The sequence below is a fragment of the Ambystoma mexicanum genome, chromosome 11 (genome assembly GCF_040938575.1).
Source record: "Ambystoma mexicanum isolate Mex_15411 chromosome 11, UKY_AmexF1_1, whole genome shotgun sequence".
Taxonomy (NCBI): Eukaryota; Metazoa; Chordata; class Amphibia; order Caudata; family Ambystomatidae; genus Ambystoma; species Ambystoma mexicanum.
The window spans coordinates 564,148,037-564,171,380 of record NC_090934.1 but is presented as its reverse complement, the minus strand read 5'-3'; the positions used below and the strand labels follow the sequence as shown (position 1 = coordinate 564,171,380).

The 23,344-nt window shown below is 45.5% G+C and overlaps 1 protein-coding gene across 4 annotated transcripts in view; it reads right to left on the bottom strand.

Moving 5' to 3' along the window:
- Positions 1-23,344, bottom strand: part of LOC138503575 (golgin subfamily B member 1-like) — a 1,546,163-nt gene that overhangs the window by 863,833 nt on the left and 658,986 nt on the right. For all 4 annotated transcript variants that reach the window (XM_069623402.1, XM_069623405.1, XM_069623404.1 and 1 more), the window contains exon 14: positions 2,897-3,047. In XM_069623402.1, the coding sequence (XP_069479503.1) occupies positions 2,897-3,047 (151 nt within the window). The remainder of the gene's footprint in view (positions 1-2,896; positions 3,048-23,344) is intronic.

The following is a 23,344-nucleotide window of genomic DNA, read 5'->3' as shown; positions in this document are numbered from 1 at the left end:
TTAACTATCCTCTGGCTTTGCACTTCAAGGGGTTCCATAACAGAGATGTTAGACCCTTGCACATGTTGAAGAACACAAACTGAAGAGCAATAGACTATTGAGGTTATGCCAATGGAATCAACATTGATTATACAGATGGACAGTATGAAACCCAGAGGTTTTAACTCTGAGGAACTTCAATTAAAAAAGGCATGATCATCATTGTGATTGTCTTCTTCTCATCAAAATGTTTAATTTATATAATTGGTTTCTACTGTGTCATTCATTTTGTTTTTTGTTTGTTTTTTTGTCCACTTGGTTTGAATTGCTTTATATGGATATGATCTATTCTAGTAAACTTTGGATTTGCTTTTAAGTTACTGCTGCGCTCTTCTAAAACCACTTTTGCCTGTGAAGCAGTCACAGATTTGCACATTATGGTTTTAAGTGATTATTAATAATTCCTATGCGCTTGCACTTTGGCTTGTAGATTAAGTTCTGCATATCAAATTTTTAGAATCTTTTGTTTCTTGGGACATTCTGATAAAACAAATAGTGTTGAGGTTTTAAACTATGTTGTTACTGTTATATTTAATTTCTTTCTGTAGAAGCTGTATCTAGACTCTGTTCCATTATGTTACTGCGCTACACACTTATCTGTGTGAAATGTTATGGTCTCGGGGATTAGACCGTTACATGTAGGAAGCAAGGATTCTGTCTGCATAATATATTTTGAGCTTGTGATTTGAGATTGTACATTTGCCTGACAAAGTCCCGTTTCGGCTAGAATGCATCCCGTGATGCTGTAACCTTCATGGGTTTTCTCCTTGCCCATGATGCCAATATGTATTGTCGTGATTCGACAATATCTTTAAATAAATAGCACTGTTTGCACTTTAATAACAGGTGCCTCCGTGTTTTCTTGGAAGCCAGCAGCTGTGCTGCGGACCTTTAGCAAGGCTTTGTTTTTTATTATATATATATATGTGAAAATCTTTATATACCTGTAATCATTTTTATGATTGAAAAGGGCCGTTGGCAGGGCGCGTTTGTAATACTATCCCCTACTTGACGTGTACCATACACTCATGGTCCTCCACGTGTTGAGGGCTTCAGATTGTTTTTTCTTACATTGTGTTAATCTCATTTTGAGTTATTCCACGTTATAGTTTTTTATTTTATTGAGCATGTGTTAGGCGCCTATACAACAAGATGGTGTTTCCAGGTGCCACAAGGCAAAGTGGGGAGGGAACAAGGGGAGTAAAAATGCAAAAACAGTCATTATACAATTGTGGTCCTACTAGGCCTTGTGACATTTGGACGTGCAAGTGCAGTGAGAAGTGTAGGAGATGGGGGAAGGAAGGGGAGGGAGCAGGTATGGGCAGCGCTGATGGGAGCCTGGGAGTGAAGTGCCGAGGGGTGCCAGGGGAGGAAGCCGCTGGCTAAGCGCTAGGGCAAAGAAATCCCAAGGGTGGGATGCACAGCCACAGGTAGGGGCCCCAAAGGGCAGTGCTAAGGGCGCGGGTTGCTGGTGTCGACTGGACAGGTGCCTGGGGCTTGTGAGGTTCATGAAGGACCAGGCCACCAGTCTCAGCTGCAGTACAGTGATTAGCAGAGGAGGGAAGAAGGGAAAGAGGTAGAGAAAAGTAGGGTTTTGAGAAGTTTCTGGAACTTAAGGAGGGCCGGCTCAAGTTTCAGAGGGGCTGGGAGGCTGTTCCAGTGAGAGGCACCAGCCGGATGGAGAGAGATCTGCCCCCCACTCTCTGCTTGGGGAAGCATTTGACAAGCAGAGAGTGGGAGTTAAAGGAGCAGAGGGCTCTAGAAAAGCAGTATTTAGGGAGGGAAAGTTTGAGATAGTGTGGTCCCAGGTCTCAGAAAGCCTTATTGCTGGCGTGTTTTAAAGGGAAGGAGGAAGTCTATCACAATGGATTTTTTTTAAATTTCCCGGAGGCTATGCGATATGAATACGGATACATTGAAAAGAAATGTAGTTGATAGTCAAAACATGTTAAGTGTAAACAGTTTATACTCAAAAAAGGTTAAGTGTTAATTATGTTTCTTTGAAGCCAGTCGTGTAACATTTGCTTCACATTTTTGAAACATTGTAAACTGCATTTTAAATTAACTGAACTACCTCAAAACATTTAGATTAAATGTGTTGGGGAGAAGAGTTCTGCTATATGTCTATTTTAGTGCCTTCTATTTGTCAATCTGTGTACGAATTTGAAAGAAGCAAAAAACAGTACTTTTCAATCGCAAAAGCAGCCATGATTGTACCCAAGAACTGAACATGTTTAACCAAAACACAAGGATAGATAAGGTGTACAAGTGATGCTGCAATTTAGAGGTCACACTAGGGCACTATAAGAAGCAGCATTCTAGTTACAACTGCAGCATGAACATTCAACATATGGAAACAGAGTCTGGCGTGTGTGTGTTAAGGAAAAGAATATCAAACAAAAACACTCTTTCAAGCTCGACAGCCCAGAAGCATTGAAAAGCACTCTGATGATGTAGTCATTTCATTTTAAGTTACCCCTCTATCATGCAAAGTGTTTTGGTCATTTACCCCTCTATTATGCAAAGTGTTTTGGACATTGTGAGACAGGAGAGCAGTTTTTAGGAAGACAATATTAGATTAGAATATATCCAAACGTTCGTTCTTTCAGACCAAGAAAAAGCACACCATGAGATTGCCTTTGTTGGAAATCTAACAGGATTGTCTTCATAAAACCAAGCACTTTGAGCTAAAACTACACAAACCAACACATCCATGTGAGGAATTAAAAAGTGCCAGCCACATAGAAAGCTGCTAATCAGAAAGAGAGCCCAAGCACTCACAAATTAACTTGCTGACAAGCACGCACTAGCTCTGGAATATTACATCCATACCCTCATCTCAAATACATTAATTCACCTTCTCGTTCTTCTTCAATTTGAACCATTCTCAGAGCCATCGCCGATTTCTCCTCTCTTAGCTTGTCCATGGTCTCTTCTGACTCTGGTATCATGTCATGCCATTCCAAAGCCTGATTCTGCAACTCATCAGCACTACCAGATTCACTAGTCTGCAGAAGAAACAAGGGGTATAATGTTACATTTAGTAGGATATATACACAACAAAGGAACTACCTATTTCTCCAGTTCTCAAAATATTAATTCTGCTTCTTTTGATTTCTAAAAGCCTCAAGCATTGCTCCATATGTCCAATGTATGATTATTCTCTCAAAGGTTGTACAAGGGCACATATTTAAATATAGAAAAGTTACAAAATGACCGCAATAGTTCTCCCTTTTATTATGTTATGTTAATAGACTTTTATACTATGCCAAATGACCACATGGGTAGTTGCAGAATGTCTAGCTTAGGTATATTAAATGTACACTTGCTTCAGTGAGGAAAGGTCAAAGACTGACAAAGAGAGGCATCATTTTAAGCAGTACAAGATAATGATTATCATTTCAAATGATTGTTAGTAAAGATGCTTTTTTGCTGATTTCCTCCCATAGACATCTATGGGACACCCTTTATTTTTCCTAAGTTTAGACTCCTGACATTTTGAAGGTAAGTAAAGTCTTATGCTTTACTTCCCTTTTCTTTTTGCTCATTCTTGTGGAAAAAGATCAATCCATAAGACTATCAGTACTGAAAGAGTATGTCTCCTTGTGAATTCCTAGTATTGTTGTCACCTTAAAGGGAAGAGCAGTTAGGAACCTTTGCATCATTATAGCTTTTTCTATAATGGCTTTTTGGTTACTTTTAGAACGTGCCTAGGGTGAGCTGGTGGCAGGGGATATTTTTCTACTGTGTTTTGTACTCTTTACTCATGCACTTTTACAATTACCGCAAAGGGCTACTAAAGGTGGCTAGGGCCCCAAGATGGCCATGCCACAAGGGTTTTGAATGTTCTTTAGCCACATTGTTCTATGGCCTTCTTCCTGCCTTATTAGATCAGGAAATGGCAAATATGGAATGCCCTTTCCCGGGCAAAGCTGCTTCGCAGGCAAAGGGGCGGCTTGTGCGTGAGCCTGGATGTGGGGTTTGAGACCGTCTGGTCCCAGTACATATCCAGGTCCCTGAATGTCTGTTGTTGGTGTAAGGAACTCATGGTGTTCAACCACACAGTGCCTCATTATTCCATCCGGGGTTAGCGCAAGAAATGCGTCGGTGAAGATTTCTGTGAGGTTCTCTCCTTCGTTGAAGAACCAAATCTGGGTGTTCCCCTACAGTCTGCAGTCTACAGAAGAACCTAAAGAGGAGCGTGGTGAACGGCCTCAAACCCGTAACCAGACGACCCTATACAGTGACCACAACTTTGAGGTTTGCTTTCCCCAGCAATTTTAACTTTCCGCCCTCTCCCCTTTATGTTTGCATTGTGTGTAAAGTCCTGATTATCTTAGCACTATCTGGGACTATTCCAGGACGGTGGTGTCTGGCTTTGTGGGCCACACTTGTAAAAACCCTGGGGCGGTAGCTGCTCCTCGTTTTTCTGCAACTCGACTTAAGACCCCATTTTGCATTTGCCCCGCACTAATTGAACATCAGTATTTTACCTGCACAAGACAGAAAAGTCACTACAGTTCAAGGATGTTTTTGAACTTCAACTGGGTTTGGAAAACGCCGATCTAATGCTAAATCTAAAGATGGGAGCAAGCTACGACCATAAAATAATAATGCAGTCCTAGTGGTTTCCTGTCAAAATGAAAGGGCCTATACTAATAAACATATTGCCAATCCTTACCTCTAAAAACAAACAGCGGGGGAAACAATGTTATGCAAATGAAAAGTGTTCAAGAAATGATATGTCAGGATATTTAAGCCATTGGCTTCCCTTCCCCCATGTTTTCAGCACGGGATAAGGTGGCACACTCAAGCTTAGCACAGTCTCTGGCTTCTCTAGCACGAAGATGCAGTTCAAATCTCAGTATCGGGGCCTGCTGTGCCAAAGTCCCGTTGCCATTCAAAGGGCCTTATCACGACTTCGGCGGTAGGGCCGGCGCTATTAGCGCGGGGGCTATTAGCACGACCGCCATAGACCCCGGCGCTAATAGCGCGGGATCACGAGTTCGGCAGACTTGGAAGTCCCCATTCCCCATTGAGCCCATTCGGGAATGCCCCCTTCCCCATTGGGCTCAATGGGGAAATTTCGTGCTCATACCGCCGGCGGATTTCCCGCCAGCGGTATGAGCGCGAATTTTCGGCGGATTTCACACCAGCTCAGAGCTGGTTTGAAATCCGCCGAAGCCCTGATTCGGCGGACCCTTAAATCCGGCGGTAATAGCGCTACCGCCGGATTTAGGGGTTACCGCCGAAGTCGTGATGAGGCCCATAGTCTCTTACTTCAGAGGGCCTGATACAACAAACAAACATTCAAAAGTTTCTGTCTCCATAGGTTCTCATGTACAACTTCTTGGGTGATTTACTATTCACCTTGGATCCCCCTGCACCGGGCTCAGATCCACTTTAACACAAAGTTTGTATTTTCACATATACATAATTTTTGTAGGATTTTCACAAAATCTTCAATCAGCCTCCTTCTGCCAGGCTCAGACCAATTTATCTATTGTAAACACAAATTGGCTTTAACACAAAGCTTTCAATTGATCTTCCTCCGTTGGGCTCGGACCATCTTTATCTCCTTTGCCATCAACTTTGTTTACTGTATCAACATCGAAGATTTTCGATTGTGCTAAGGATTTGGCTCGACCTGCTGCAGGACCACTTCGACTCACAATCCTTTGCCACTGTCACCTTTGTCAACTCTCAGCTGGACACCTTACAGAGAAATTTGATTGAACATGCATGCAGTGCCGGACCACTCTGTCAAAGGTATCGTATATCTTGGCTTCAAAGTTCAATCACTCATCTGCAGTTCAACTTTACTCGCGTTGGTTATCACACGTATTTCATACAATGTTGGTTTCAGCGCTCGCCATACAATGTTGCTGCTTGCAACCTTGTCTTCAACACAGACCGGTCTTGTATCAGTCTCCCCAACTCACCGGCTGTGTTGATTTCACCGACGCTGCTTTCTTGTTGGACCCAAGCAAAGTACCACTGCAGCTGGCGATTCTCCCCGTCATGATTATTGGCGCGGGTGGGCCCCGGGTACCTCCGACACACAATGCAAGATTCCTCAGCCTGGTCTCCTGGTCTTACGCTTTCTACTCTCGAGGCTTCACAAAAGAAACAGGTCCTTGTCAAAAAAGTCAAGGGGCCTTCTCTCCTTGTCATCCCCTTCAGTTTTGCGTCTTTCTCCTTGTGTTAAACTGCCATCTTGGAACTGCTGTTTCCTTGAGTGCTTTGCCTCGATCATGGAAGTCAGGTGTGCATGTAATTGCCTGACCATTGTATTGGGACACGTCAGGTATACGGCTTGGGTGTTAGTCCGTTTTCTCTCATAGTGGGCTGTCTATGAGAAAGTGTTTGTTTTGTGAAGGGGGTGGGGGTTTCCCAAATATCCTACTGCATCTTACCATCCAGTGTCCCACTCCCACTCCCACTCCCCGAAGACCCCTCACCCAGGTGATCCTCCCGCACTGGTCCACCCCCAGGAACTGGATCCAAAAGTGATGGCCATGTCCCATGTCTTGGACGCCTGGATGAAAGATCCCCGGGAACTAGTGGGTGAGACACCTTCTGGTTTCTCAGAGTAGTGACTTTGAAAAACGCTCCTAAAACAGTTCTTTCTTCTTAGAGGCTAAACCATGGTTTAGCCACTTTACATTTCATGTGCATCTGCCACAGAACACTTACACGGAGGAAACAAAGTTGGACGGATATGGCACACTCTATTAGTAGAGGTAGTCCTGTAATGGATTAATGTGTAAAGTAGGACATTGAAAGAAATTAGAGAATAGATGTGAGGTGCAGAGGAGAGATAAGCAACCTTGACACCTAGGTTGTGTAAAGTAATAAGAAACAAAAAAAGTTCCCAATTAAGGAACTCACGTCCCCTGCACACTTTCCAATATCTGGATGACCAGACCAACAATTAATTTGTATTTTAAACAGTATTTCTAATAATATTTTTATAAAGAAACATTTAGCGTAAAAAAAAGTTTAGGGAAGTCAATTATTGAAGAAATCAACATTCAGTCAGAGTAGGTCACAAGAACCGAACTTCATGTTTATTCTTGATATTGAAATTGTGGAAGGCCCAACGCGTTTTGAGTGGTACAACACTCTTCATCAGGGGCAAATCAAACAGTTCTAAGGAAAGATATGTCCAAAATTTACATTAGAATAATGTTTTCCATTGATAACAATTTTACAAAAACAGCTTGTACAACCAACTTGAAAACAGTATATAGGCTAATTAAATGAGCATCATTGTCGCTAAATATCATGCTTTCGAGGTGAATTGACACCCAAGGGCTAACTTTTTCAAACTCAACAGTTCCCTTAATGTTACAATTTACAAAACAAAGTGAGTCAGCATCATGAGCTTACTTAATAGACTGGACTGTGTTTTAAGAAATATTGTAAGGTCATGTGGTGGTTATAACAGATGTGGACTGAAAAACAGAAAAGGAAATTCTAACCTTGTGAATATATAAGAATATCTTCAAGCGAAGAGATGGTGGATCAAGGAAAGGGATCCCAAGTAATCGACCAAGCAGTACTAGATTAGTAATGTCAACACACTCATATCTGTAGAAAAGGAGTGGGTATCAGAGACTGGTAGATAAGTGCAGTAATCAGGAAAGGCTCGAGCAATAATCAACTTAAAAATACACTTACAATTGATAGCGATCTATCTGGGTAGTGGAAAATCATCTTTAGCCATGGTGTGGAACCCACGGTAATCAGGAAACCAAGAAGGTGGCTTGGAAAAAATTAAATTGTAGCCAGTGACTGGGAGATTTGTTCAACAGATGTCCACTGTCACTAAAAGGAACAGAAATAGAGAGGTGGGATAGTATCAAGGTCTAGCCGAATTTAAGGGAGGTAAAAGGCGACGTAGGAACAAGATTCTGCATAGGGGTGTAATTGGAGGTGAGGAGCTCTTACCTGTGTAACCACATCACTGCCAACTGGAGACCGGAGCCCGAAGGAACGCCAACGCCATTGTCAATGCTGTGTGTGTTAATATTGTGTTAAAAGGCGTGACGTCATCATGCAGATGCGTGTGACGCTATGTCTTCAAATTAGATAATTATCGGAAGATGTGCTACAGATAAAAGAATAAAAGACAGGGTATCAAAATAGTGGAAATATTGTTACTACCATTGGGATAGTGCCGAGTTTAAAAAAGGAGCGAGGCAGCAAACCAAGGGGTCCGGGATGTTAAACACATGACGTCATCACGCAAACGCGTGCCTGACGTCACGTGTAAACAAACACAGGCCGGGCAACTACATGTCCCTGCAGGGAGAGGTGAAATGTTAAGACAAATGAGCTGAAAACAAGTAAGCCACATATTGATAGTAGCTTGGATCAGCCTAACGGTGCGAGCAGCGCCTAAATAGAGGCAGCCTGTAATAGAGTTTAAAAACTTAAAACTGATCAGAGGAACATGGAAAAATATGCAAGCCGCCTAGAGAAAGTCACCAGTTAAGCCAACTGGTGATGATCTCGTGGAAAGGAGGACACAGTTGCTTGTTGTTATGTGCCACTGCTCATAGAAAACCCGCGCGGGGGTTTGGTGGTTCTGGTAGCTCAGTATATGTGCCAAAAGGTATCAGGCGCACAGAGCGGAGGAGTGATGCGTTAGAATAGTGGCGAACTTAAAGTGCAGGACCGGTGTCATAGGTCGAGCGCGGGAACATTATGAAAGTTGTGTACAGACTTTAGTTGACTGGAATAGATTTTAGGTCAAAAGTTGTGGATGAGGAAAGGATAAAAAGAATTCATTTACCAAGCGTAGCAAAATCTCAGGGTGAGAAAATGAACCCTGCTCTGGGTATAATTTTTTCTATTATCATGATATATGGGCCAGCCCGCTACACTGCCCATAAATGGTTCACAATTTAGTCATATATCAGGGTATCATAAGACATATGATCAGACAAACTGAATTACATATATAGTCAAATTTAAGAGGCGCAAAGCTGCCTGTCGGGTTGGTGCACAATCTAATGGTGGCCATGCAGTAATTTCATCAGTTTCATTATTTAACCAAGAAGAATGTGGTTGGGCTAAAGATGGTAATCAGGATAGTAAAGCAAGTAGTGTAATGACAGCAATTCTACATTTTTAGATAAAGGGACCCAAGTAATAGTCTTCGTTGAGCCCCAAAGGGGACATTGCATCAAGTTTGTGGATCCAATATAGTTCTTTTTGTGCAAGTAGTTTAGGTAAATCACCTCCCCTTTGTAGGGGGTGCACTACTTCCAAAACCACAAATCTCATCTGAGAAATATTATGATTGTTGTCCCTAAAGTGGAACCGGAACCAGTGATTTGAGATTTTTAGTTCTGATCTGAGATTTATGCTCGGCCCATCTTTCCTTGGCTTTTCTACTGGTCTTCCCGATGTAGTATTGTCCACAAGGGCATTTGATGGTATAAATTACATTTTTGGAATCACAAGTTGCATAGCTTTTCAAGGGAATCTTCTTGCCATTGTTGTGATTGCCTTTTATGATGTTTGAGCAGTGCTGGCAATTAAGGCAGGGAAAAGTACAATTTTTTGTCTTGGTAAGTGTCCTCTGGGTCGAAGTTTTTGGTCTCTCATCTTTTATCAGTGTATCTCTAATATTCCTTTCTCTTTTATACACTAGCATAGGAGGAACTGGAAAAAGGCGGTTAAGATTCGGATCTGATGAAATCAGGTTCCAGTTTTTAGTGATGATCTTTTTGACATGGAAACTTTGCGCTGAGTATCTCAATGTGTAAATCAGGTTGGATTTAGTCTGTGTTGGTTGTTTATTCAATAACTTGTCCCGAGGTTGCAATTCTGTTCTGGTGATGGCTTGTGTCACTATTTGTTCAGGAAAACCTCTTTCTAGAAATCTCGATCTCATAGTATCAAATTCTGTTTGTAGTTTTTCTGTGCTGGAAGTGATCCGTTTGGCCCGTAAAAGTTGACTGTAAGGAAGATTGTTCTTAAGATGTCTTGGGTGGAAACTCGTGAAATGTAAAGAGCTATTAACATGGGTTGGTTTCCTATACATTGTTGTTATTAATTCATTGTTTTTCCATTCTACTGTTACATCTAGAAAATTCACATGTGGTCTTCCAATCTCTATTGAGAATTTAATCTGCGCGTTACATTGATTGATGTAATGCCAGAATTCCGTCAATTCTTGTTCTGTACCTTTCCAAATTCCAAAGACATCATCGATGTATCTTGTCCAACAGTGTAGTTTGTCTTTCCAATATGGGTGATCCAAAATGTTAGAATTTCCTTTTCTGTTTTTCAGTACACTTCTGTTATAACCACCACATGACCTTACAATATTTCTTAAAACACAGTCCAGTCTATTAAGTAAGCTCATGATGCTGACTCACTTTGTTTTGTAAATTGTAACATTAAGGGAACTGTTGAGTTTGAAAAAGTTAGCCCTTGGGTGTCAATTCACCTCGAAAGCATGATATTTAGCGACAATGATGCTCATTTAATTAGCCTATATACTGTTTTCAAGTTGGTTGTACAAGCTGTTTTTGTAAAATTGTTGTCAATGGAAAACATTATTCTAATGTACATTTTGTACATATCTTTCCTTTGAACTGTTTGATTTGCCCCTGATGAAGTGTTGTACCACTCGAAACGCGTTGGGCCTTCCACAATTTCAATATCAAGAATAAACATGAAGTTCGGTTCTTGTGACCTACTCTGACTGAATGTTGATTTCTTCAATAATTGACTTCCCTAAGCTTTTTTTACGCTAAATGTTTCTTTATAAAAATATTATTAGAAATACTGTTTAAAATACAAATTAATTGTTGGTCAGGTCATCCAGATATTGGAAAGTGTGCGGGGGACGTGAGTTCCTTAATTGGGAACTTTTTTAGTTTCTTTTCACAGAACACTTACACAACAGATGGGTGGTTTTCAAAACCTTTATTAAGCTTTGGAATGAGAAGAATTTGGAGGAGGCCCATGGGACGGGTGTAGAACTCATAATGGAGGATTCTAGCAGGCAGAAGTAATTATGTTCTAAGTTAGCATACTTATTGCCCACGGTCCAAACCCTATTCTAGATCTCTTTTGATCATCTGCCCAAGAATGTGTTGCTCAGTCACAAGGGTGTTTAAGAACCGCAGCATACTCATCATGCATTTCTCATACGAGGTAAGGTAAAATGTGTTGGCTCAATCACTCCTCGGCCAATTAGCATTCTTAGTCTAGCTCTTAAAGTTTGTAAAGAAATCATTTTGATCCTCTGCAAAAAGAACTTCTGTTGTATCATGGCCGATTTTTAGGATGCACTTAGAATGCCACAAAAATATCCCTATGTTCAAGAAAGCTTTCTTGGTGTTTTCTTTCAGCTTTTGCTGAAACCCACCGTGGCTAAATTGTTGGTCAACATAACTGGCCCTGCTGACTTTGAACTTGGTGGTCTGCTTGAGCATGCTGGCTTTGGAGCGTGACTCGTCGTAGCTGTTGTTGGCCAACAGAGACTTCAGCAGGGCTTCCATCTCTATCACTGCTATTTCTACCTGTACTCCAGATGTTTCTCAGTCCTGCACTGATGGACTTGGCTTAAGGAAAGAATCACATTCTCATTCTTTTGCAGGTGAATTGGGCCTATCAACAAGTTCAGGGGAACTCATGGACACGTCTCACAACACAGAAAAGGGACTGAAATGGAAAGTAAAGCTTAAGAGGATGCACTGAAACACAGATTTGGGGTAGTGCTTGGAAATTTTATAGTCTCTTCTTATACAATCCAACATGCATTAGTCCCTCTTGCTGTCATTGCGCATGTCAGACTTGTCTTACGCTCTTAGCTTCAGTTCCCAGCATGGAAAAAATTTTCAAGTATCTATACATCTTGGACTATGTGTCCCAACCTGCATTAGTCTTGAACCTCTTATGCTTTCTTTATATTTGCATGCTACGTTACAGATCTTGCATGGAATCATCTTTCTGAAGTTCAAAGGCTCACAGGTTTTAACCCGCTCATGGACTAACTATGCAACATTCATACATTTCTCAGGTACAATATTTCACAGGGCTTTATCTAGCCTGACAGCATTCCACAGACCCAGTTTTCAGCATTTCAAAATGTAAAAAACTGGGTCCGACAGCTTGGGAAAAGATGTGTTGCCATTGAGCATTGGTGCAGAGCCACTGTCAGACATTGTGAGGCAGTATTTGGATGCTGGTAGCCTAAACAAATTGTGTGGAGTATGCATATGTGGGTGTGGGGCTATTATAAAGAGTCCAGAAAACTGCAACCTGGGGACTTTTTCCTTCCCCCGGTGGGACATTAAAGATAGCATTGGTCTAGAAGCAGAGCATCAAGAGCATGCTACAGAGCAGAAGACCAAACAGAGGGAAGCTGGAGGCACACACAATACCAGTTGAAAAAATGATCTGGAGAAGTATGTGAGTAGCAGGTTTTTCAAACCCAGAGTAAGTTGAGGGGTGGTCAGATGGTTGACCAGAAGGGACAAATGATCCTTGGGTGAGCAGCTCCTATTAAAATCAATAGATACCTTGTATAAGAAAGCAGATTGTACTGAAGTGAAATTAGCTGAGAAGGATAGTAAAGTGGATGAACAGGTCATGTGGCCAAGGCATTAGTTTCCATAGGGTATGTGGAAAAGAGAATAGGGAAAAGCAGAGGGTACAATGAGTGAAATGGAGGCCCAAAGATGGCGTGACAGTGTTGCAAGAATGTGCTGCTAAGAATCTAGCGAAGGTTTTAGGAAGGATTTTCTTCTTGCTGCTTTCCCATGTCAATGGAACCCCCAACTTTTTGCTATGTTTTGATCCGTTTCCTCACTTTTGAAAGCAAGTAAAACCTTTTTGCTTTACTTTCCTTGCTTAGCCCATCTGTTTTGGGGGCACTGGTCAGTTTCTAAGGCTACCAGAGCATGGGGCCCCTTTCTGCCTTTACGAAATTACTTGTTTTTAGACCACACGCATCAACTTCCAGTGAAGTTTAGCAGGGGTACTTCGAATACCTTTTCCATTTGTGCTACTTTCACAACCTGTCCAAGATCGGCTGGTGGTGTTTTTTGTTTTTCATGTGTGCACTTGGCATTTTACGGGATAATGCCTTTTTAGCATACTCACAACACCTGTGCCATGCTTTTTTTCCCTTGTCCTTTGGCCATCTTGCCGCCACAGGTCAGGAAATACAATATAAGGAAAGGCATTTCCCATGCAAAGCATTGGCTTTCCTGGGTAAAGCGGCAGTGTGAGTATCTGGCTGGATGTATGGGGGTTGGGGGCTAATCAGACTGTCTGGTCCCAATCCACACGCTGGCCAGGGATATGTATGTTGCTGGGCAGATGTGGAGCAAGACACTGGTCATGATTGGACAGCCTTTACCAGTTTGAATGGTGCAGATCCCTCATTGGAGTGCTGGTGGTGACCCTGGCTCAAATCTAGGATAAAAGTACTACTCCTAAAGCGATTCTTGGCCAAGACTTCAAAAAAGAGCTGCAACCTTCTGAATACCTGTGCAACTGTTGAAGACTTCCACCCTTACCTACAGCCAGGCCCCAGTGAAGCACTGAATCTCTTGACGGATCTCCTGAAAACACTCACCAGTGCTTCAACCCTTTGTCTGGTGGGACCAACAAGTCCAGAACTTCACACATTGATCCTGCCTCTGATGTTTCCCGGGAACATCCTGTGGGAAAACCAGCTCTAGCCAGGGCCACTGTGGTGCACTGGTTGCTGTTACGTGTTTTGCCTTGGAACTCTGCAGGACTCCAGCTGGTGGCCCTAGAATTGTACACCTGCAGTTGTTGCTCTCCAACCCCAAGAGGGGCCTTCTGGGAGCAGTTTTTGTTCTTGCCGCAAGCAGTTTTTGTTCTTGCTGCATGAGTGCCCTGCCACCGCCTCTGTTTGGTGATCTTTGCTGCTGCCTGCTTCCATCGTGTCCTAGGGGTCTGCGGTCATCATAGGACTGATGGTGGTCTGCAGTACAGGGTGCCAGGGTTGTCCAGCTATTCAGCCTCAGCAACCAACTTACAATAGTTCACTGTGGCTTAGCCGGGTCAAATCCTGATAACGAAAAAGGTCACTGCACCCGCAACCCTGGCATCCCCTGCAACAGAACCAACAATAGAAGTAGGATCAGCAAATCTAGGGACCCTAGGGGTAGTCTCTAATCTAATCAGAAAAAGAGCGAGGAGTCTGCATAGCTGTTCTACCTCACTCGCGCCATAGGGTTACATGAGCACACATTCGTGACCCTATCTCTCCCTTGCCTGGCCGCAATCGGTGGAGTTCTGGCCAAGGCTCCTCACCTAGGCTTCCCTGAGATTGGTGGGCTTGGCAAAGACCCCCGATCGTTGATACTTAACTTTTTTCTTTTATCCTTGGAAAATGTTACTCCCCTGTTAACTTTAGCAAAACTAGTTTCTCCATTTCCTAAGACTCCCTAATCCTACAAAGGTTTCTCCTTGGCACTTTTAAGGGTGCTAACCCTACTCACCTTAGCAGGGAAGGACTTTGAAGTAATATAGGCCTTATTTTATAAGCAGGGTACTAGTGTTTCCATTGCTATTGGAATACTTAACTTTAATTTTAGCTGTTTCTGTACTGATTTTATGTTTCACATGCTTTACTGCACAACGTTTTCATATGTTTCTGAAATGAAACATCTGACTAGCTTAGAAGTAAAGTACTTGTGTTCCCTAGTGAGAACACCCATAGTGAATGTATATATGTGTATAGTAGTAGTTTTGTAGTAATACCAGTTATTTGTAGTGCATATACTGTGTTGAGGTCTAATAAATAGTGTAGTATTATACTTTACTGTGTAACCAAATTATGAGTGCTGAGGGCTGTATGTCTGTCATGACACCACCTCCACAATTCCTGAAGTCTAAGCCTTACTGCTCTACTACCTGTTTGAGTTTGGCTAGATCCAAGCGTCTTTTCCGTGTTCACTAGAATAAGGCGGTCTCTCAGAAGGCAAATCCCAGCTGTGAAGGTTTGGAGGATAGAGCAAGAGAGGCACATTTGAGAGTTATTGGCCTTCCTGTAAACTCTGGGGAAAGAGGATCTATAGTCATTTGTGGTAGGCTTTCTTCTTGGGAATGAATTGCCAATGGAATATGTGGTCCTTCAGTAAAGGTGTGCAGGATGTACAGACTAACTGGACAAGAGTCAGAAGTAAAATGAGACTGGGGATGTGAGAGTTGTTTCTATTCTCTCCGAACACAGAGCAAGGTAATATCTACTTTTTGTTGTAATCCAAGAGAAGTAAATAAAGCTCAGAACTGGCAGATCTTTCTGTTCTTGGATAAGAGCTGTGGCTCACTGGTCATACTAAAGGATGCGAGGTCTGGGAAGGCGGAATGAAGGAAGGTCCCTCTGCACCTGCCGTTTACTGAGAAGAATCCACAAGGAGAAGACTTAATTTTACCGAGGTGGGAGCCATTGGGTCCATTTTGAAGATGTGCATGTGGAAGGGTAACGAATGATCTTCAAGTTCAAGTGTTTGCATCTGCATGGTAGCAAGGTTCCGCTTCTCTGATTCTCACCAGAAATGAGGATGCCTGTATTATCTCTGGACCGGAAAGAGGATATCTTGAGTGGGTGTATGGTAAAAGTTTATTTCAAAATGCTGGAGTATCTTTTTCTGGTCCTTTCCACCCAACTCCCATTAATTATGGGCTATGGTGCTACATGTGTGCTCCTATGGGGAATTAGGAAATAACAAAATTGGAGGGTTACTTTTCGGAACACATGGAGTTGACATTAGTGGACATGTTGTATTGGTTGAATATGCACCTTCTTTAGCCGGGAGGATAAAACACTCGCCATGGAAGCAGGACGACGCAGAGCAACACAGGTTCAATCCCCGGGTCCGCACTTAGAAACTTCCGGGTAGAAAGCGTTCTAAATAACAAATTATAATTATAATTTTCCTCAAAAAAATATCTGGAACATAATTTTCAAACCTACCAGTTATGGAAAGCTAATTCAACACAGGCCTATCATTAATACTTTAAAACTGTAATTGGTTGGCCACCAGGGGGCACATGGATGAGGAACATCTCTGTGTGAGCTCCAGATCCACGGGCCCCAAAAGTGACCTGAGCCCCCACTTTTGACCCCCCCGTGCACAACAACAGCTGCCCAAGCTGTTTGACTTGGCCCCCCACCCACTGAGCGAAATTTTGGTGAAAAAACGGATGAGCCAACCAGGAGAAAAGACCGTTGGTCTGCGCCTCCCCCTGCCAGCCACGTATGCAGCAGTCGGAGCACAGGCCGTAGCTACACGGGGGCCGTAGCTACACGGGACCCGAGGCACCCAGCTCCTCCCATCATCCCCCTGTGGAAGGCGCGAGCGCTGCAGCTCCCCCAGCAGTCGCTGTCTCGCCGTCTGTCCCGCAACCCCTGTGGGACGGGCGAACACCCTGCACAGGTGATCATGTGCGCACCATAGTGAGAAATCACAATAACACTCAAGTAAACCAACACATCACAATCAAATACAATATATATACAATTACCAACGAGTCTAACGAGTTAAGACGCACGAAATGTGTAGCCCACCTAGATGGGGAGGAAAACAGGCAGTGCGAATAATAGTTAGACCCAGTCCGCCTTTAGAGGCACCTAACTAGAAGGAAGTCCGAGCCCTACGAAGAGTGGAGCCTTGTGCTCAAAAGTACCTTCACACACGGGTGCCAACGGGCAAAGGGGAGTCTCCTTGAGGGAATCAGGCAGTTCAGTTCGGTGATCAAATGAAGATGAACAGAGCTCCGCGACTCAAGCGCAGCCTCCACTGTGGGCAGAAGCAGAGCGCGAGTACAGAAAGGCATGCTGTTTGACACAGCGGGGAAAAGCTATGGGCTACTGTAGGAGGGCGACCAGTTCCTAGCGATGCTACTCACCGGTCCCCGATGCAGACAGACCCAGGCTTCTCTGCGTCAGTTTCAGTGCTGGCAGGTTCAGATACAAGCACGGGACGTCTCGGCGTCATGTAGATTCCGCAGCAGCAGAAGTTAGAGTTGAAGATGTCCCAAACGCAGTGAACCCGCACAGATTGTCACCACAGCAGGGCGACGGAGCGGCCGTGTGTATTTCAGCCCAAGGTGCACTTCTCACGTCAGACCTGGGAATTCCAAGTGTACGAATCGGGTGAGAGTGGCAAGGACTCGTAATACAACACAACCTGACGGCGGTTACAGAGCAAGACTCCTGGGTAGGCTGGTCAGTCCACTGGATGGCCCAGAGACACTTACGAAGGCTTACGTGCAGGAGATGGTGAAGATGCCGAGAATAGTTGTTCCCACTATTCCAGGTGTCGAAGTACCAGTACAGCCCTTCTCGTTCGATCAGAGGTAGAAAGGGTTTCACAAAGCGACAGCAGTGCAGAGGAGCAGTCATTCAGTAGGTCACCAGCGATTCCTCGGTTCAGCCTCGTAGTTGCAGGATACTTGGCTCCTGTATTCCTTCGTTCATGAGAACTCAGGAGATCGACATGTTAGTGGTGTTTCCAGCCTCCTCTTATCCACGGTTCCCTTCGAGCCAAAACGGAGGGGACCCAATGGGAGATCTGCTCACAAAACACTCACACCATACGTGGACCTATCACGGACCACGGTGGTCCCAGGCATTCACGACACACTAGACTCTCTGGCACCCAGGATGTGTATTGGGACCAGGCATCCCAGCCCACATCCTGGAGGCACACACCAGGCCTGTAGAAGCCTGCAAAAGCATCTGTGTTTCGCGGGAAAGTACATGCCCAAATAAGGAAGGCCTCGGGTCGGCTCGACCTGGGGGAGGTGAAGGGGGCAAGATGGTCAGCGGGCAGGACAAAGAGCCTCGTGGTCTGGCCATTTTGGGAGCCAGGCCACCATTTTGGGTTAAGCGCAAGAAACGCGCTTAAACTCCAAAAGGAGCTCAAAAACACAAAGAAACGATCGCTGCCACCAGTCCCGTCCGTGATTCACTTGCACCGTTCATTAACAATCCAAAGAGAGTATCTAGGGCCTGTAGAAGACTAGAGACCCAAGAGAGCAGTAACTTAGTTTACAGTGCCCTCTTGTGTCATGTTGCGCGAAAGCTGCAACATGATAAAAGAACTACGGAAAATAACGTTTCCCGGTACTGACTGTCTTAAGGGCATGTCAGTTTCCCCGTAAGAATGGAGCGAAAGCCCGGAGGAGTGCGGCAGAAGGCTGCACTTCTCTGGCAAAGTCTAGATCATGGTGAAAACAACAGCAAAAAGTTTAGGGGTTGCCACATGGAAGGAAAATTACCCACAATTAAGAAATCTTTCCTAACAGGTGGCAGTGCTCGGGTCGTGGAGGAAGAGCGCCCCCTGCCCCCACCCCAATTGAAGACCGGGCTCGAGCCACTGCAGCAGGCGGCGTGCGGGCTCGCGAGGGCCCCTCGCTGAGTGTGCCGCCCCCCCCACAACGCAGCCAGACACATGGGCCCCTGAGGCGGGGCACTCACATGCTGGACTCTGTCCACACCCCTGCCCCAGAAGCCCCAGAGGGCCCCGATGAATATAGCATCGAGGGCCCAAAGGGGGAGATCCTAACACCGAGCTGGAGCCGTCGGCCCTGCCGCAGCCCCTGTACTTCGCACAACGCCGATCCTGGCCCAAGACAACAGCCCACAAAGCTCTATGTGCCATTAAACTGCCCCCAACTATAAGCTCCTTACAGCACACCTTGTGCCACGCTCCCCTTTCGATCACAAGGGTGCAGTGCACCACTCAGTGAGGCTGATCCACTAGACATCCCCTAAAGAGGAACTGCTTCCCCCAGGCACCGTCACAAGAGAACCAACAGTCATCTAACTCCCCCCGGAGGGCAGCAACACGCTCAGAATCAAGAAACTCTTCCGACCTACCATGTGAAGCGTTTTGCTCTGGGAGCATCCCACAGCAAGTTCAGACCTCGTCCACCCAGCCACACCACCATAACTGGCGGTCCTGGACCCACCGCAAGCGACTGAGGAACTATTCATATAATCTCTGATGAATACATCACTAAAGGCCACAGCAGACAAGGCAAGGAGCTTGTGCCTGCAGCGAGGGCAGTGCAGAGGGTTGGGCCCCCACTTACGGGGCGTGTGCCCTCCTCTGCAACCGCCAGTCTTTTGTTCCTCCCAGAACTGGACAGGCGGACCAGCGACAAAGAGAAACGGAGCATCCAAGTGTGTCCCCCTCTGAACTTTAACTGGAGACAAAGCACCCTGCTAAGAGATCTTTCCCACGCAACCCCACCAGTGCCTACACACAGGACCGCACCAACACTGGAGCACCCTTGAAATCGCATTGAGCCCACCGACAGAAGCCAACTCAAACGAGTGGTAGGGCCCCTGGACCCAGGGCGTGTGCCTCCTCTCATCCATAGGCCCCCTTATCCACGAGACGCCCTGCACAACGTCCCACAGCATACTTAAAGACCCATACAACACAGCAGTGCAGAGGGTAGGGCCCCCACACCCGGGACGTGTGCCTCCTCGCACACAAGTACCATATGAACATTAAAAGCAAGTTGGCCAGATACGCATATACCCCACTTCCTCCGGACCCAGATCCAAGAACCATAATGTCGTTGGAAGCCTCGGAGACGGGAGCGGCAGCCACCAAGGGAGACATCGCATCCCTCCTGAGTGAAATCGGAAACATGGGGGGTAACCTTGGTGGCAAAATCAATAAGATGACACAGAGAGTGGATAACATTGAGGAGAGACTGGAGGGCGTCGAGAACAACCAAGCCTTGATAGATACCTTGGAAGCCCAATTGGACCTCAGGATACGTAACAGCGAAGAGAGAGGATGAAATTCGCCTTAAGATGGACGACTTAGAAAATAGAGAAAGAAGGAATAACCTACGGTTCTTCAAGATTCCGGAGTGCGAAGGGGAAACAGACGACCTCAAACAAACAATACATGATATCATTAAAATCCTGACAGCAGATGAGGACATCGACAAACCTAAAACCGAGAGAATACATAGAGCCGATGGCCCACCAGGCGGCCTGAGGTCAGTCCTCGCCAGATTCCACAGATATCAGGACAGAACAAGGATACCCGCGAAAGCCAGGACCGGGGGCCCCCTCACCCTCGGGGGGGGGGCTCGAATCTCCATCTTTCAGGATCTATCCTCGCTCAGCCTGGCCCTGCGACATCTCTGTAGCCCCCTAACGAAATGGCTTAAAGACCAAGGCACGAGATACAGATGGGGACATCCCCTCTCCCTCACGTTTGAGCATGGAAGCATGAAGATACTGCTCCGCTCCGAAGAGGAAATTCGAGAGTGTATCATAGATCTTCTTGGGACAGGCCCAAAAGAAGGAGCACAAGAGGACCCCGTGCAGGACAGAGCGAGATGGGAGCTTCAGGGCCCGAGGAGGAAAAGAGTCAAGGGATCCAGAAAGTATAGACGACCCAACGACACGACAGACAGTAACAAAGGATACTGTTCACTTAAGTCCCATATCTCAGCGATGTTTACCTCGATATTATTGCATGGATATTTACCAACATCCCGGAACCCGGCACAGCCCTGCTGCGGGGCCTGATTCACAACGGGCCTGCCGCCTGGAGCGCAGGGATGAGCAGTTGGTGGACTATGAATCCGGAAACCGCATGTTACACTGCATTTTCTATTTAACAGTAAAAGTTGTTGTTGTTTATTATAATGTTTGACGGAAAGGGGGCAGGGGGCTCAAAATGTTATAATGATAATAGCTGTAGTAGGGGTCGTGCGGTTACGACCCTCACTGGTGGTCCGATAGTGGACCGGCTGTATACACTCAGTCCAACTCAGACACCACCGAGCCAAGATGCAGACCCTCATGGAAAAAGGGAAGGGCGAAGAGACAGAACTGAGAGCAAGGGGTATTACGTTTAATACCTTGAAGGGGAGGGAGGGGGGAGGGAGGCAGAAAGTTCCACAGCCCCAGTTAGTTGGGGGCACCTACAGGTTACTTCCACTGCGGCGACATCCGGCGATGCGACGTGATGGGCGAATCCAAAGGACACATCACTGATTAACAGACATGACAAATCAAGTGACAGGCATGGCACACTCAAAATTGGCACATTGAAAGTCAAGGGGCTTAACTCTCCCACCAAAAGGTCGCTAGTGTCCAGAGAATACAAGAGGGCGAACCTAGGCATACTTTTTCTAGAGGAAACCCGATACAGCAAGGGAGATGAGAAGAAGATCCTATACACCAAAGCAGGCTCCGAATATTGGGGTTCAGGCCCACTCAAGAAAGCTGGAGTCGGCATCTTAGTCAACAAAGCTATCCGGTTCAAACTCTTGAAAACCTGGGCTGACGTAAGTGGCAGAGCGCTTGTACTGGTTGGCAAAGTACAAGGCACCATCATCACACTCGCATCCATATATGCACCTAACACCGGACAGGCCAAGTTCCTACAACAAACAGTTCCCAAAGTCATGAATGAATCGGAAGGCAAAGTGATCTTGGGAGGTGAATATTCGTGGATGGATTCAGACCAGGACAGACAAGCAGGCAATCCACTTGCAACCCCCTCCTCCATCTGGCTCCGGATGCTCACAGGTCGCGGACATGGTGGATGCCTACAACCTCAAGGGTGCATGGCGACATATGAACCCGAATCAAACAGGTTTCACTTTTTACTCGACACCGCATGCTACGTTCACCAGAATTGACTATATATATCTCACCCCAGGACTCACTGAGGCAATGTCTGAATCCAGTACATCTCCCGTAACATGGTCGGACCATGACATGGTCACAGCCATCATCGATCAGATGGCTCTCCCCCAGAGAAGCTCTAAATGGCGATGCAACTAGACTCTCTTTAAGGATCCGACCTTTCGGGATCAACTCGAGCATGACATCACCCAATACTTTGAACAAACCAATACAGGCGAAACGTCGGTAAATACAGTATGGGAGGCAGGTAAAGCCACTTGGAGAGGAATACTCATTAAAGAAGGGGCAGCGAAGAAAAGAGAACGCCAACTCAGAAAACAGGCGAATGAAATCAGCCGGACTGGGCCTCATCGCCCAATCTTCAGGCCCCTACAGAATTCAAAAAATCGAGCAAGCCAACGACAAGAGGGAGGAACTGCGGCAATTAGAAACCGGTAGCATTGTGCGCAAACTCCAATGTCTTAAGCAAAAACAATACGAACATGGGGACAAGGCAGGTGCCCTACTTGCCGCAAGACTCCGCGGGCAATGCAGAGAGCGATGGGTCCCAACGATACAGAACGAAGAAGCACCTCACGGACACTGTCCTCCCAATATTCCAGAAGTCTTTGCTAACTTCTACGAGAAACTATACACTTCAGATGCTGCCCCACACCCAGAGGCGATCACAGAATATATGAACAAAGTATGCCTGCCAAGCCTCCCCCTGGACATAGCACAAGCCATAGATGCCCCTATCACAGGAGAGAAAATTGAAGAGGCGATTAAAAGACTTCCAGCGGGGAAAGCCCCCGGAAACTATGGCTATACAGCAGGGTTTTACAAGACCTTTAAGGACGCACTGCTCCCATTCATGGTCGACCTCTTCAACAACATCCTCCAATCCGGTGTGGCGCCCGAATCCTTCTCAGAAGCACTTATAACGGTCATACCCAAAGAAGGCAAGGATCCCAAGCAGTGCGCATCCTACTGCCCAATTTCCCTTCTAAACACGGACGCCAAAATGTATATGAGAGTCCTCACCGCGCGGTTCGATCACACATGCCCGCAATAATCCATAATGACCAAGTGGGTTTCATCCTCGGCAGACAAGGCGCAGATTCCACCCGGAAGACCCTTCACCTCATACACGAGGCCAAAAAGATGACAAACATGCCCGCATTATTTTTGATCGATGCCGAGAAGGCGTTCGACAGAGTTGAATGGCACTTCTTGGAGGCCACACTAGAGAAAATAAGCTTAGGCTCCACTCTCTGACGAGGGATTAAAGCTGTCTACACGGCGCCACGAGCATCTGTAGTAGTGAACTCCCAATACTCCCGCTGGTTCCCCCTCAGTAGAGGAACAAGACAAGGTTGTCCCCTCTCGGCAATACTCTTTGCGCTATCGCTGGAACCGCTTGCTTAAGCGATTCGAATAGACGCCGGCGTAGAGGAGATGCAAGTAAACGGCAGAGAGTATAAGCTGGCCTTGTACGCAAACAACATCCTGCTCCATGTACAGAATCCGATGTCATCAATCCCTCGAGCGATCCGCCTGATAGAAGAATATGGCGCACTCTCAGGATTCAATATGAACAAAACCAAATCTATCCTCTTCCCGCTC